At 39.6% G+C, this 16,747-nt stretch overlaps 1 protein-coding gene across 1 annotated transcript in view; it reads left to right on the forward strand.

Moving 5' to 3' along the window:
• MOCOS (molybdenum cofactor sulfurase) overlaps positions 1-16,747 on the forward strand; it is a 560,804-nt gene that overhangs the window by 69,251 nt on the left and 474,806 nt on the right. Inside the window, exons 2-3 of the mRNA XM_063451877.1 lie at positions 2,956-3,045; positions 8,122-8,188. Coding sequence (XP_063307947.1) covers positions 2,956-3,045; positions 8,122-8,188 — 157 coding nt within the window. The remainder of the gene's footprint in view (positions 1-2,955; positions 3,046-8,121; positions 8,189-16,747) is intronic.

A 16,747-nucleotide genomic window follows, 5' to 3' on the forward strand; every position in this document is an offset into this window, starting at 1 on the left:
TGGCAGGACAAGTTATTGAGTGGAGATGGTCGGTCTCGCTCTCCAGCGGCATTGTGTGTTACAGGGAGAGGAGCATATCCCTCTCTCTCCTCAGCGGCCGCTTACCCTACAGGGAGAGGAGACCACCGGTCCCTCTTCCCAGCTACAGAGGGGAGACACTCCTGTCCCCGAGGGTGCAGATGGGACCATGGTCTCTGCACCAACCCTACAGGGATGCTGGACAGTCGGTCCAGATCCCCAACCCACACTACAGGAGTGCCAGGAGGAGGAGGTAGGCGATCCCTCCTCTCCACTTCAGCAGCGCCTTGGTTTGGGGCCTGCATACATGCAGGCCTCCCCAGCAGAAGTGCTGGCACCAGGGCAGAGTGCAGTTGGCTTCTGCCCACCATGTATCTACAGCTCCATGCCTGGGAGCACAAGGGAGATCGGGGGCGGTGGACGTGCCCTTTGCATCCTGGGACAGACAGGACAAAACTGGACACCCGAGAACTACAGGTGCAGTACTTGGTTCTGGGTGGGCTGCTCGACTAACTCAGGTACTGAACGACATAAGGTCAGGTACCTGGTTTGTCTCCCCCTGTGACAAAAGCACCTTCATCACTGGGTTTTGGAGAGGAGTGCTTGCCAGCCTATTGCCCTGTGACTATGGCCCCTGGGATGTATGGCCCTTTAAAAGCACTATTTGGGCATATTGGGTTTTAAGGCACTGGTTCTGCCCCTTTAAATTATATTGAAACAGTTCTACACCTTTGAAGTGGCACTTCGGATACAGCCGAAGTAGTCGCCATTCAACATTCGAACACTTGGCGGCGGCCATTTTAATTCAGTCAAATGAGTTCAGCTATGTTTTGTCGTCGCATTCATGGAACTCAAAATGGACACGTGACGGCACGAACACCGCTGAAATTTTACCTTCTCTGGACTTCAACTCTTCGACTGGAGTTGAACGCCGTTTCGACAGTTCGAACGGCACTTTAACATTGACTATTTGCACAAACGGTTTCTGTTCGTCTATTTGAAATGAACTTAGCATTTGAAATAGACCGGCCGCACAGCCACATTTTCTGGAACGGTTTTGGGACTTCCATAAAACTTTTAAACCCCTGCTCTGATCTGGGTGATTTTTGGATATGTTGCTCACCCAGATCAGGGCTATCCAGGGATGTAATATGTGGGGGTGTTATGTTTTGGGATGTTTTCTAGACTTTGGGGAAAATGTGTGTTTTTCTGTCTGTGGATAATTAGGTTATTATATTAGCGGTTTTAATTATATCCCAGGCAGAGGGAAGGGCTTGTGTGCTGTATGTGGGAGTGTCAGATATTGTTGTATTGTTCTGATTGGTTTGTGTCCTTTGTGTGCCTGTGTTCCATCAGGTACAGAGGGTGTGCCTCTGGCCTGAGGAATTGTATAAATTGTGAGTGCTGGCTTGCATTAAACAGACCTGTTCTACCCTTCATGAAGTCTTGGCTTATGTTTGGGGGATTGGAGAACTACACTCTGGGGATTGATATGCTATGCTCTTGTTCCTGGTTCCTGCTCTCTGGATTTAAGAGAGGTCTACCTACTGGTCATGGTTCTGATGGTCCTTGGCAAGCACTAGGAGCATCATTTGACGAAGGCACCCAGTCGGGGTGGCAGGCAGTCTGTCACACTGTCCCAATACACCCACACTGCACCCCTCATGCATACACTGCCCCATACACACACTATGCATCTCTCTCACACACACACACACACACACACACACTCACACACTACATCCTTCTCACATACTACATCCTTCACAAACACAATGTACCCCCATACACACACTGCACCCCTAACATGCACCCCTCACACAGCCAGGGAGGTTTGCAGCCTCCTCCTGTTAGCTCCCCAGAGCTCTTGAAAATGACAGGCACACTCTATTTAAGTGTTCCTGGCGCAACCCCCCCCACCCCCCCCCCCCCCCTCACAGACCTCAGACCGGCTCCTCAGTTCCATACTTCAGGCCAATGAGAAGTCTCTGTTTGTTTATTTCCCTGTGAAGAGACTTAATCTCTTCTGGGGGAAAAAATAGGAGGACTTAAGGTCATAAGATCTGCAGCCTCTGCAAGCTCTCTTAAGATACATGAAAAATGTGTATATTCACTGGTGATATATCTACTAAATAGTGATACTTATTTTAAATGTTATTTTTTTACTATGTGGGCAGTGGAGTGCTCTCTAAATGGAAAATTTGATGCAGATTCATAGCTCGACTCGCTCAATCATTTTGAATGCGACACAGTACACATGCTAACTCAACGGCGTCTAGCACCCCGACTGAGTAGTACAGTGAAGTTGTAATTGTTCACACATGTGCATTCCAGTCCCCTCTTCTTGGCTGCCAGGTTACATTGATGTTGTGCAAAAAGTCCAGCCATTGTTAATATAATTTAAAATACAAGATTACACATTTAAAATTTCTGAGTGTTATAATTTTATTGTCTAAGTAAATACTTAATTTCAATCCATTATCTGGTTTAAACCTGCTCACTTGGGTTAGCCATTATTTGATCAGTTAAACAAGAGCTAGTGCACATTCACATATCCTACCATTGTTTGCAAGACCTAGGCAAAAACCTCCACTACAAAGCAAGAATAAGCCAGAATGTGGAATAAAAATATGTATCTACTTGCACGTCTACTTTACAAAATAATAAAAAGTTATTGATTTAAATAAACAAATGGTTTCCGCATGTATATTTTTGCAAAAACTATAAACTGGACAAGAAGATGAGGACAATATCTATAAAATACGTAGTTGTTGTGTTAGTGCCTGGAGTGTCACTTAAAATGGATAAACCACATAGACTCCCTGTATATTAAAACTGGGATATATTAATCTTTATATGGCAGATAACTAAGCTACATAGTAGTTCTAATAAAGTAAACTTTATTATGTGACTAAATGGTTCTTTACTATTTTGCAGATATGACTTACCTTGATCATGTCGGGACAACACTTTTCCCCCAAAGTCTACTAGAACAATTTATGAGCGACTTGTCCAGAAATGTTTATGGTCAGTATAAGTACTTTTCTCCCATTTTTTTTTTTTACATTGCCAACATTAGTTCAAGAAGTGCAGTTAATGTGAAGAAATTGCCATTAAGACTACTTTATGTTACAATTGCATTAATCATTGCTCATTAAAAGAAATGTAACATTCTAGCCAGCTATAACATCTTTTATCAGTCTAAAGAATGTATCTTTACATGGATACGTTTTAGAACATCTGCTTTTTAATTGAAAGGATTCTACTGTTTCAATATCAAAATATGCTGTCTCTTTACCTCTAAGTCGAGGAAATTGCTAAAATGACAATGAAGGCGGACGTTATCATCATGGGTAACTTTAATCTTCCTGATGTGAATTGGAAAACAAAAATAGCTGATTGTGCCAGGAGCACACATATTCTAAACTCCCTACTGGGATTGTCTCTAAAACAAGTTGTTGAGGAGCCAACTCGTAAAGAGGCCATACTAGATTTAGTGTTAACAAATGGAGATTTGGTATCAGATATAACTGTAGGTGAAAGTTCAGGATCCATTGATCATCAATCAGTGTGGTTTAATATAAGAACAGTGACTGAGTCACACCACACAGAAACAAAAGTTTTAGACTTTAGAAAAACAGACTTTTCTAAAATTAGAATATGTGTAAAGAAGTCAGACTGGAGCAATTTAAATGGCGTCCAAGAGAAATGGGATCATTTAAAAGTTGCACTACTGAAGGCAACAGAAAATTGCATTAGGCTTGTCAGTAAAAGCAAAAAATTCAAGAAACCACTGTGGTACTCCGCAGATGTGGCCAAAATAGTAAAAAAACAAAAAGTTAGCATTTAGTAATTTAAAAAAAAAAACCAGAGTGAGGAAGACAGAATGACCTATAAGATTAGGCAGAAAGAGGCTAAGAGCTTCCAAATCACACACAGAAGAGAAAATAGCACAGTCAGTAAAAAAGGGGGACAAAACTTTTTTAGATACATAAATGAGAAAAGAAAAGTAAAACAAGGATTAGTTAGATTAAAAACAAAAGGAAAGTATGTAGAAGAGGATAAAGGTCTAGCTGACTGCCGCAATTAATATGTTTGTTAGGTATTTACAGATGAAAATGAAGGAGAGGGACCTCAGTTAAGAAAAAGGATAAATTAGTTATTTATTACACGTGAGTTTACAGAGGAGGAGGTTCTATTTCAACTGTCAAAAGTAAAGACAAATAAGTCAATGGGACCTGATGGAATACACCCAAAGCTATTCAAAGAGCTTAGTGGTGTACTAGCAAAACCATTAACAGACTTATTTAACCAATTATTGATAACAGGAGTAGTCCCAGAAGATTGGAAGTTAGCGAATGTTGTGCCCATTCACAAGAAAGGTAATAGGGAGGAGTCGGGCAACCATAGGCCAGTAAGCCTTACTTCAGTAGTGAGGAAAGTGATGGAAACCATGTTAAAGGATAGGATTGTTGAACATCTAAAAACACATGGATTTCAAGATCAGAGACAACATGGGTTTACTTCAGGGAGATCATGCCAAACTAATCTTATTGATTTTTTTGATTGGGTAACTAAAATTATAGATCAGGGTGGTGCAGTAGACATTGCTTACCTAGATTTCAGTAAGGCTTTTGACACTGTTGCACATAGAAGGCTTATCAATAAACTGCAATCTTTAAGTTTGGATTCCAATATTGTTGAATGGGTGAGGCAGTGGCTGAGTGACAGGCAACAGAGGGTTGTAGTCAATGGAGTATATTCGAAGCTTGGGCTTGTCACCAGTGGGGTACCTCAGGGATCTGTACTTGGACCCATTCTCTTTAATATTTTTATTAGTGATATTGCAGAAGGTCTTGATGGTAAGGTATGTCTTTTTGCTGATGATACTAAGATATGTAACAGGGTTGATGTTCCAGGAGGGATACACCAAATGGCTAATGATTTAGGTAAACTAGAAAAATGGTCAGAGTTGTTGCAACTGACATTTAATGTGGATAAGTGCAAGATAATGCATCTTGGACGTAAAATCCCAAGGGCAGAGTACAGAATATTTGATCGAGTCCTAACCTCAACATCTGAGGAAAGGGATTTAGGGGTGATTATTTCTGATGACTTAAAGGTAGGCAGACAAAGTAATAGAGCAGAATGAAATGCTAGCAGAATGCTTGGTTGTATAGGGAGAGGTATTAGCAGTAGAAAGAGGGAAGTGCTCATGCCATTGTACAGAACACTCGTGAGACCTCACTTGGAGTATTGTACGCAGTACTGGAGACCGTATCTTCAGAAGGATATTGGTACCTTAGAAAGAGTTCAGAGAAGGGCTACTAAACTGGTTCATGGATTGCAGGATAAAACTTACAAGGAAAGGTTAAAGGATCTTAACATGTATAGCTTGGAGGAAAGACGAGACAGGGGGGATATGATAGAAACATTTAAATACATAAAGGGAATCAACACAGTAAAGGAGGAGACTATATTTAAAAGAAGAAAAACTACCACAACAAGAGGACATAGTCTTAAATTAGAGGGACAAAGGTTTAAAAATAATATCAGGAAGTATTACTTTACTGAGAGGGTAGTGGATGCATGGAATAGCCTTCCAGCTGAAGTGGTAGCGGTTAACACAGTAAAGGAGTTTAAGCATGCATGGGATAGACATAAGGCTATCCTAACTATAAGATAAGGCCAGAGACTAATGGAAGTATTTCGAAAATTGGGCAGACTAGATGGGCCGAATGGTTCTTATCTGCCGTCACATTCTATGTTTCTATGTTTCTAAGCAGTAATAACAAATGTCCTTTAAAATTCATTAATCTTGTTTATATTGCCATATGCCTGCTTAATCATTACAAAACACCGTACTTCCTGAATGTGTTAAATGAAGCTGAAGGATTTTTTTCCAATATGTGGAAGTTTTTAATTTTTTTTCTTAGAATGCGAAATGTGCATTTACCTGTTTGTGACAAAAAGATTAAAGACCGAAAACCTGTTTCGATTGCAAATGATACATGTCTGCCTATAAGATTACTGCATTATGCTAGGTGTGTATGGGTGTGTGTGTGTCTGTCAGAAAGACTGCAAACACCTAAACATGCATATATTATAAGGGTGCTTCTGGAATCAATTTTAGAATTCCTTCAACATCTACAGAATTATTTAAGAGGCTTTAAAAAAACCTAGCTTGGGCAAAATGGGGATTTAGCTACAGACTGTAATACGTCACTTAACCCTGTCCCATATACCCTATTCTAACACCTAATAACTGCTCTTGAGATTAACCCATTCACATGAGACACATTCTTCAATCCTCTATCTAACAATACATATGTGTGTATATATCATGGGGAAAAATTCATAAAGTATATATGTAAAGTTTTACATATCAGGACATAACAATCATCTGTTCCTTAGCAGGTCTTAACAGTAGGCAAATACAACCTCAGATGAACAACACATGACCTATTACACCGTGTTATGATTTATTTTTCAGAAATAAAGCCAAAATGGAGAAGCCATGTGTGAAAAACTAAGTACAACTTATGGTTCAACAGCTTATAGAACAACCTGTAGTAGCTACAACTTTAAGCAATCATTTTCTGTAAGCCCACCACAACGTCCCAGTACCCCAATATCAGTGGGTCCTACACTAATTTTAACATGGGAGATTTGACATGCTAATATGCAATACTTACAGTTTAAATTGCTTCCAGAGATTGCTCAAATTATGCTTTCCTCTGGTCACCTCCAAAGGAGCACCCAAGGGAATTTGGGACACACCCAGAACATGGATTTCTATGTAGTGGTGCTGCCGTAAAGACCAAAATTTATACAAAATGTAGTTAAAGGAACAGCGCACACACAAAAACAAAAATATAGCTTACATTTTATAAGGCACTCAAAATCACATATCTTTACAAACAAATATGGGGATTCAGTTACACTATAGGGCAAACTGCTAAAACGCTTTTATAGAGGTTGTCACACTTGCTGATGATTAAACAAGGGCCTTTGATTAATAGCACATGTCTGTTACTTAGCCTCTAAATTATTATGGAAGCAGTAAGGGTGTACTTTAGCTTTTCACACATGACGTCTCCATTTTGGCTGTAATTTTGTTAAATAAATCATGACACAGTGTAATATGTCATGAGTTGTTCATCTGAGGTTGTATTTACCTAATTTTAAGACCGGCCAAGACACAGATAATTGTTATTATGACATGATATGTAAAACCATGGAATCCAAAGTGTGTCTACTTTTTTTTCCCCATGATAGGATATGTATATATGTACATGTGTACATTCAGACCCTTAACTCAATACTTGAAGCATGATTTCACCTCTACTCTTTTTTTTGGGGTATGATGCAGCAAGCTTTGCACACCTAGTTTTGGGTCGTTTTTGCAATTTATCTCTGCAGATCCTCTCAAGCATTGTCAGGTCAGATGGGAGCTCTCTCCAGAGATGTTTGGTTTCAGGTCCAGGCTTTGGTTGGCCACTAAAGGTTATTCAGAGTTGTCCCTAAGCCACTCTTGCATTTTCTTGGCTGTGCGCTTGCGGTCATTATCCTGTTGGAAGGTGAACCTTTGACTCAGTCCAAGGTCCTCAATGCTGTGAAACAGTTTTTCCTTACGAAAATCTCTGTAGTTTGCTGCGTTCAGGTTCACTGAAAAACACCCACAAAGAATGATAATGATTCAGAGAAATTTAATACATCCATGTTAACTCTTCAGTGACATAGCAAAGGGTCTCAATATTTATGTAAATGTCATATTTCAGAGGTTTTTCAATCATCTTTTTCTTTTGTCCTTATGGGGTATTGAGTGTAGATTACTGTGAACAAAACAAATTAAACCGTTGTAGCATTAGCAAAAAAAAAGAGTCTAACTGGTCTGAATACACTCTGTTTGATATATATACCGTAAATGGCACCATTGGTTGAAAAGTTGTGCACGGCTTGGAGTTGTAAATATGTAGATAGAGTTGTAATGGGGACTTTTTTTTAATATATATATATGTGTGTGTGTGTGTTTGTGTTTATAAAAACAACCTAAGAACACAGTATTGTACTTTGAGTCCAGTATTCATGTTTCTGTTTTAGGGAATCCTCACAGTCAAAACATATGCAGCCGACTGACGCACGATACAATTGAACATGTACGATACAGGTAATATAGTGAAGTAATAGTGGGCACTAGTATGACACTATGTTGTGATCGTATGTTAAATTGTTATGAGCTTGAGACCTGATTTTTAAAACGTATTTTTATGTGATCCCTTTTTATTGACTTAAGGATGCAGTTGTTCTTTCTCTACCAGGTATAATTTAACTATTAAGTGCATAGACAAACAGACTTGGGCTATGAGAAAAACAAAAGACAAAATAGAGTTGTGGCTATTAATTTTATTTAGAGTAATTGGAGCGTTTAATTTACTCAGTTGTATCTTTGTAATCTTCGGAAGAGTCTTATTCGCAAAGTATTCCCTAGAGTCCCTTTGAGTGCAAGTTAGATTATATAGCCGATGATAATAATAATTGAAAGCATTCCCAATCTTTTCTGGGGATAGACATGTCTCATCTTTATATATGATTTTAGAAATTTTATTTTGTTTAGTTTTCATTTTTATTTTTTTTTAGCATTTTATCTGCCCTGTTACCTTTGTAATAGAATGTGGCTTTTAATCTTTCAAGTGTTTTACTTGTTTTATTTATTAGAAGTTAATTTATCTTATTTTTTAAGGCTATAATTCTATTTGACAATGACTCAGAAGGGGATGCCTTATTGTCTCTTGAGAGATTATACAATTGTATGTGTAAGTCAGCTAGATCTTTTTCCCTCAATTTTTTATCTGTGTATACTAATTTAATTAATATTCCACTCATTACTGCTCTTTATGCACACCATATGACTCCGTCTGGTTTTTAATATATTCTATATTATCTGGGTTTGAAAGAATATAATTATTTAGCCTCCTTTCTGGTCTAGGGATGGAAAAGGAATCCTTAATCTCTATAATAACTGCATAGTGGTTTGCGCACGTGATCTCATTTATTTTAATCATTTTTTTTTTATGAACTAGTTTGAAGTCACACAAAATAAAATCTATGCGGGAATGTGCAAAATAAGATTTCAAAAAACAAGTAAAATCCAAATCTGAAGGATGAAAAATTTGCCAAATATCTAATAAAGAGTAATTTTGAATAAGTTGTCTGAAATTCTGAGAGTGTCTTATTATTACTTTATCTCTTATCTGGCCAGTAATAGTTTTTATAATTTTTTATCCAATAATGGATCAAATATACAATTGAAATCTCCTTAAAATCATCATCAGAATTCCTTGTTTAATAGTCTTTATTCTCTTTAAAACATTACTTATAAATGGGATCGATGACTGGTTTGGAGCATAAAGGTTGACTAATGTATACGTTGTATTATTGTTATATGTGAGATTGACAATATATCTCTCCTCATTTTCTTGTTCTGTATAGATATTATTCAAATTAAAATTCTTAGATATCAATAAAGCCACACACCATTTTTTTTTCTTCTGATGTTCGAGGGATGCAGACATGACCAACGAATGAACTTTACATTTTAAATCAATATTATCTCTTTTTCCAATGAGTTTCCTGCACTCCACATACATCAATTTTCTGTTTCCTTAAATATTCCCCAAAAACAGCTCTCTTAAACGTGGAGTTCCTGGCCATTAATTGTTGTGATTCTAACCATATTCCCAAATTGTTATTCTCCTCTGGTCAATTCCCCATGTCCCGAGTCCGATAGCCAAACTTGTAGTCCCATTACAAATAAAACCCAACAAAAATACATTGAAAACCAATAAGACACATTACTTAGGGTACAAATGTAAAGTCATGGATAGCGATGGGAGAAAGTCCTTTAAAATTAAGTAATTTTTCAACATTAATACCGCTGGAATTGTCTATCTCATAACATGTGTTTGCAAGTTACAATATGTAGGCAAAACCTTCAGACCTTTTAAAGAGCGCATCAAGGAACATGGCAGGTCCCCTAAATTGACCACTGATACTTCCATTGGCCGTCATTTAAAAGAACATCATGCGGGTAACCCACAAGGACTTCGGTTTTGTGGACTTGAACTTGTACGAAAAGATAAACGAAAGGGTAACTACAATAGATTCTTGAGGCAAAGGGAGAGTTTCTGGATTTATTAACTTAAAACCCTCCAACCAAAAGGCCTTAATGAAGGCTTTTCATTTGCACCGTTCATTTGAATCCATCATTATTTCCTCATCGTCTGTAGTCCTTTGACTACTTTTGACCTTGCCCTGTTAGCTTTCTGTCTGTATTGTAATCACCTAGGTCCAATACTAATTGGACCTTCGGTCAATTGACCACCCCAGGCTTACCCCTTGTACCTACTGATTGAAACCGCCTAAAGAAGAATGAGGTGGCATTCGACTATTACTAACTTTCTTTTTGACTTAACCATTACCACTATTAGATCACTTACATTCAACGTGTGATTGCGTATCATTCGATTCTAGTCTGAATTATGTACAGTGACCTATGTCTGTATCTTGGTTATGAGATTTGGGGACCATATTTATGCTAGGACCATTGAATGCTCATCAGTTGATTTCTCGCTTTAGTTAGAGGATTTCAATCAGTTATTACTTTTAGCCTTAATATTTTCACTTTAGGGACACCCCACCCCCAAATCTCCTAAAGTACAGCAGCACGTTTGCTCTCATAAGGCTCCGATATTTGGATACTTTTATTCACATATGTACATTGATAATTGGTACGTTGTTATTTGGAAATGTTGGTCTTTGGTTACACTAACTGCCTAATCCTCCGGGATATTTAGACTCTATCTCGGCATTAAGAAGTACCATGGCTACTTAGTTGTTATACCTCTAGACCATTACTATATCCCTATTTGGGTCTTGTTTTGACTTTACTTTACAGTTTTTTCTGCTATCCATTGAATCTCCGTACCACCATCTTATCTTAACGAGGGGTACAATTATCTGTGAACTGGAATTTTTTCCCCGCATAAGGGTATTATAATAGTGGCCTGGTCTCTCGGTTCAATATCCGGGGATCACTATAATATTACTATACTATCGCCATATATACCCGTCTGCCTAATACTGGTCCACTATATCCCCTCCAAATCCCTTGGATCATTTACATAGCCTGTACATTCTACATTCTTTGCAACAATTTGAAACGTACTATTTAGATAGTCATTCACTCTGATCATTACTTTGGATTTGTTACTGTGATAGTTCGTATGGTCCTATTTTACTTTTGTTTGTCACCTATTAGTATAAGGAATTTTTCTCCGTGTTGTTCCTTATGAGGGACTAATAAAGAGTATATTGCTCTAGTTTTTTGCTCTCTATCTAGTCACCGTCCAAACACTTGCAGAGCAGTTTTTCAATCTGCAACCCTCTAGCCCTTCTTTCTTTTCTTAGGGTACAAATGTCTCTATGTGTACCTTCCCAAAACAAGGCACCGGGAGATAATTGCCATATACAAATGGCATCAAGAGCAGAGGAACATTTTGGAGCGCTTATTCCTTCTAAGATAGAGAGAACAAAAAAGAAAAGAAAATCTCTCCCCCCCTTTCCCTTTATTTCCCCTGTATTACCCCTTTATTAAAGTTTAATCATATCATTCTTCAGTCTGATTCTCCTTCTCTTGCTCATTCACATCAGGAGCATTGCATGAAATCGGAACCACTTAGCGCTTCCAATATTTAATCACTTGAGCCAAAAATATAATTTTGAATTCATTCAGAATGATCAAATCTGTTGTAAATATTTTGTTTTCCCGATCTATTAAATAATATTCTTTTCTTAAAATACTCCTTAATTTTTCCCATTATCTTAACTCCTCCCTTCTTAATCAGTCCCCCTTTTCCCTCCTTCTGGTGGAGGTGGGGAAAAGAACACAAAAATTCTTCTCATATCAGAGGGAAGATAGGGAAAAAAAGTAGATTTACATATAATTTGTATGCAAGTTAGTGTGCCATTTGTTATATTATAATCTTTCTTAATGTGTCTGTTAGGTTCTAATGATTGCCATGTTAATATATGTGGTAATCTAACATTTTTTTGTGTAGTATAAATTCTAGTGCCCTTACATACTTCCTCTTCACCCCTTCTTCCCCTTCTCTGCCCTCCCTCTCCCTCCCTCTGTTTATATAGTCTTCATTGTGATCAATAATTTATAACTGTGAATGATACTGCACTTCTACTTTGTGTTCCTTCAGCTTTCTTCTCTCTCTACCTGTTCTATTTTAAAGTGTTGGTGTATTAAAGGATCACTAGAGGGTCAGGAACACAAACATGTATTCCTGACCCACTAGTGTTTAAACCACCATCTAGCCCCCCTTGCCTCATGCCTCCATAAATATAGCAAAATCTTACTGTATTCAAGCCAGAAGCTGTAGATCTGCATGCTGTTTGCCTAAAATAAAACAAGCAGTCTGCTGACATCATCAGAAGTGGTGGCCTGATCCAATCACAATACTTCCCCAAAGGGTTGGCTGAGACTGACAGGGAGGCAGATCAGGGGCAGAGCCAGCATGATTCAAACACAGCACTGGTCAATCATCATCTCCTCATAGAGATTCATTGAATCAATGAATCTCTATGAGGAAAGTTCAGTGTCTGCATGCAGAGGGTGTAGATACTGAATGTTTGGATGCATTTTAGGCAGCCATGACCCAGGAAGGATCTCTAACAGCCATCTAAGGAGTGGCCAGTAAAGTTATCACTAGGCTGTGATGTAAACACTACATTTTCTCTGAAAAGACCGTGTTTACAGCAAAAAGCCTGAAGGTAATAATTGTACTCACCAGAACAAATTCAATAAGCTGTAGTTGTTCTGGTGACTATAGTGTCCCTTTAAGTATTTTTTAATTTGAAAGTGAGCTGTGTCTGTGGTATAAGGTGCAATCGTTACATATATAGGTATATATGTTTCCTCTCTTCTTTTTCTCTTCCTAAGGTCTCTCTTTCTTTATACATTTTTTTCTTTAAGCCAACTTTCGAGTTTTTCAGGGGATTTGCATACAATTGTGCTGTATTCATAAGAAATAATAATTTCCGTAGGGTATCCCCATTTGTATTTGAGTTATTTATTTCGTAAAAGCTTTGTTAAATCCGCTTAGCATCTTCTTTCAGGTCTGGTATGGAAGGACAGATATTTTTATTTTTGCATATGCAGTAGGTAAATCGGTGTTTTTTTTTATAATTTGATCTTTGAGTCTGGATGATATGCAGCAAATGATAACATCACAAGGCTTAGAACTGTGGATTCAAGGTGGTTTAAAAATTCTGTGGCATCTTTCCAGGGGCTTTCCGTATCTTGATATGTCTATGCCGAGTGTTTTATGAACTCTATTACATAGGCTTCCAGTCAGTGATGTATCCTGGTTTTGTGCTGCCCTAGGCAGGACAAAACTCAGGCGCCCCCCTCCCCCCCCCGCGCGCCCCACCCCACCCAACCTTTACCCCGCCCCACATTCTAATTACACACACACACCTTCACTGACAGATACGCATACACTAGCTAACAGAAACACACACACACTAACAGACACACTCACACTCAGTAACAGACAAACACACTCACACTCAGTAACAGACAAACACACACACTAACAGACACACACTAACTCACTAACATACACACACACTTACAGGCAAACACACACACTAACAGACACACTCAAACTCACGAACAGGCACACACACTAACAGGCACACACACTAACAGGCACACACACTAACAGGCACACACACTAACAGGCACACACACTAACAGGCACACACACTAACAGGCACACACACTAACAGGCACACACACTAACAGACACACACACTAACAGACACACTCACACTCAGTAACAGACAAACACACTCACTAACAGACACACACTCACTCACTAGCAGACACAAACTAGCAGACACACACACACTCACTAACATACACACACACTCACAGGCAAACACACACACTAACAGACACACACAGACACACACTCACAGGCAAACACACACACACAGTAACGGACACACACACACACACACACACACACTAACAGACACACACACACTAACAGACACACACACACTAACATACACACACACTAACATACACACACACTAACAGACACACACACTAACAGACACACACACTCACAGACACACACACTCACAGACACACACACACACTCACAGACACACACACACACACTCACTAACAGACACTCACACTCACTAACAGACACACACACACACACTCACACTCACTAACAGACACACACACACTCACACTCACTAACAGACACACACACACACACACTCACACTCACTAACAGACACACACACACACACACTCACACTCACTAACAGACACACACACTCACTAACAGACACACACACACACTCACACTCACTAACAGACATACACACACTCACACTCACTAACAGACACTCACACTCACTAACAGACACACACTCACTAACAGACACACACTCACACTTACTAACAGACACACACTCACACTCACTAACAGACACACACTCACACTTACTAACAGACACACACTCACACTCACTAACAGACACACACTCACACACAGACACACTCTCACACTCACTAACAGACACACACACTCACACTCACTCACATTAACACTTTTTTTTACTTTAACCCCCGCAGCCTCCTTACCTTTGGGAATGCTGGGGGGGGGCGGTCATCTTTCTCCCTGGTGGTCCAGTGGCTGCTGGGCGGTCGGGCGGCATTGGCGGGCGGCTGGCGAGGGAGCACTTCCTCTGAGCTGTCTGCTCAGCTCCCTCGCACGCCGCACAGTGAGGCTGGGAGGCGGAGCTGGAATATGACGTCATATTCCGGCTCCCAGCCTCACTCTGCGGTGCGCGAGGGAGCTAAACAGACAGCTCAGAGGAAGTGCTCCCTCGCCAGCCGCCCGCCAATGCCGCCCGACCGCCCAGCATGTCTTGTTAGCCGCGAGGCTAACAAGACATTTGCCTTGGGCATTTGGGGGCGGCTTTTTTTGCCGCCCCCTGGAAAATGCCGCCCAAGGCAAATGCCTTGTTTGCCTCGCGGCTAATACGCCCCTGTATGCAACATAATGTTCAATACAAACCTTTCATCTATTTTGACCGCATTAATTCACTTGGTTGTATGTAACCAAAAGGTGTTTTTGTTTTGTTTTTAAGTTAACCGCACAATATCAGCATGTCTAGCTTGACATCAGAAGATCAATAAGCAAGTCATGGTTTTATAACAGTCGTGTGATTGCGCACTAAAGTCAAAAAATTATATTGATTACATACCAACACTGTATTTTTTTTTTTTTTTATTATTTTTTTTATCATTGACAATTTTTATTGAGTTTTGGGGTACAGAAGAGAAGAGGGAGATAGGGAATAGTGGTTGACACTTTATATTTCACTTATATCTTGACTTGATAACACATCACATGTTTATTTAAATGCAACAAATCGACAGTCGATTAATAGTAACAGTATATGTGGCCACCTATTTGGGTTTCTCAAGGTCTTGAGGGGCGTTTGTACAACCTTACAGGGTGCCTGGACGATCGGGCACTTTCTTCGTATAGGGTTCAAGGTTTTTATGTCTGGTGTACCACTAGGAAGGATAAACTTGGAATAACCTTTGGGGTAGGAGGGAACCTTAAAAGAAGAGAGGGGGGGAAAGGGAGGGTGGGGGGGGGGTTGACTCCCAGGTGATCGGCAGCTGGTGTTTCTATTGCAGGGTTTTTAGTTCTTCTTGCGTATATGGTGCGAGTTTCGTCATGACCAGTTTTAATTCGGACCTCATGGTTGTTCAAATGAGTATATTAGTTTACAAGTTCAGACTTGAAGGGGCACAGCTGTCGATCCGTAGGTCTTTGCTACTGTCGTCTCATTTGGGGATGATTCTTTATTCTCTATGTATTTTTGCCAGGCTTCCCAGGCCTGTGGCCAAATTTGTTTTTTTGTGTTTTCTGAGTATCTGGTTGCTAATTCGTAGCGTTTAGTTATGTCTATTATCTGTATACATTCTGATATTTGGGGTTGGGTGGTGGATTTCCAATGTCTACTGATGACTGTTAGTGCAGCCAGAATTATATGATATATTAAGTATTTTTGCCTGCTTAGGATCCCTTGTGGAAAGAGCTGGAGGAGGTATGTTTCTGGTTTGCGGGGTAGCAGTATTTTTGTGCTATCTTGAATAATTGATTCTATATTGTCCCAATATGCTGTTAGTAAAGGACAGTTCCACCAAATGTGGAGCATTGTGCCTCTGTGTTGTTGGCACCTCCAGCATAGATCTGAAGCTTGTGGGTAAGATGTTTTTAGGCGTGTAGGCACCAGGTACCACCGGTATAGGACTTTTCGGGATAGTTCCATATGGGATGTGCATTTGGATAGCGAGTGATGTGCTAGAAGGATCTCCCTCCACTGTTGCACACTAAGGGTATATTCGAATTCCCTCTCCCACGCTGCAATAAATGAGAGTTTTGCGTGGTCTCTTGGGGGGTGCATTGTTCGATATAGTTCAGATATCAGTTTTTTTGGGGTTGAGAGACGTGAGCATATTTTCTCTACCATCGTCAGCTCTGGCCCCTGTACATTATCATTAATTGTCAAGACTTGTTTGTTGAGCCATGATTGTAATTGCATATAGGAGAAGGAA

The sequence above is a fragment of the Pelobates fuscus genome, chromosome 4 (assembly GCF_036172605.1).
Source record: "Pelobates fuscus isolate aPelFus1 chromosome 4, aPelFus1.pri, whole genome shotgun sequence".
In the NCBI taxonomy this organism is placed as follows: domain Eukaryota; kingdom Metazoa; phylum Chordata; class Amphibia; order Anura; family Pelobatidae; genus Pelobates; species Pelobates fuscus.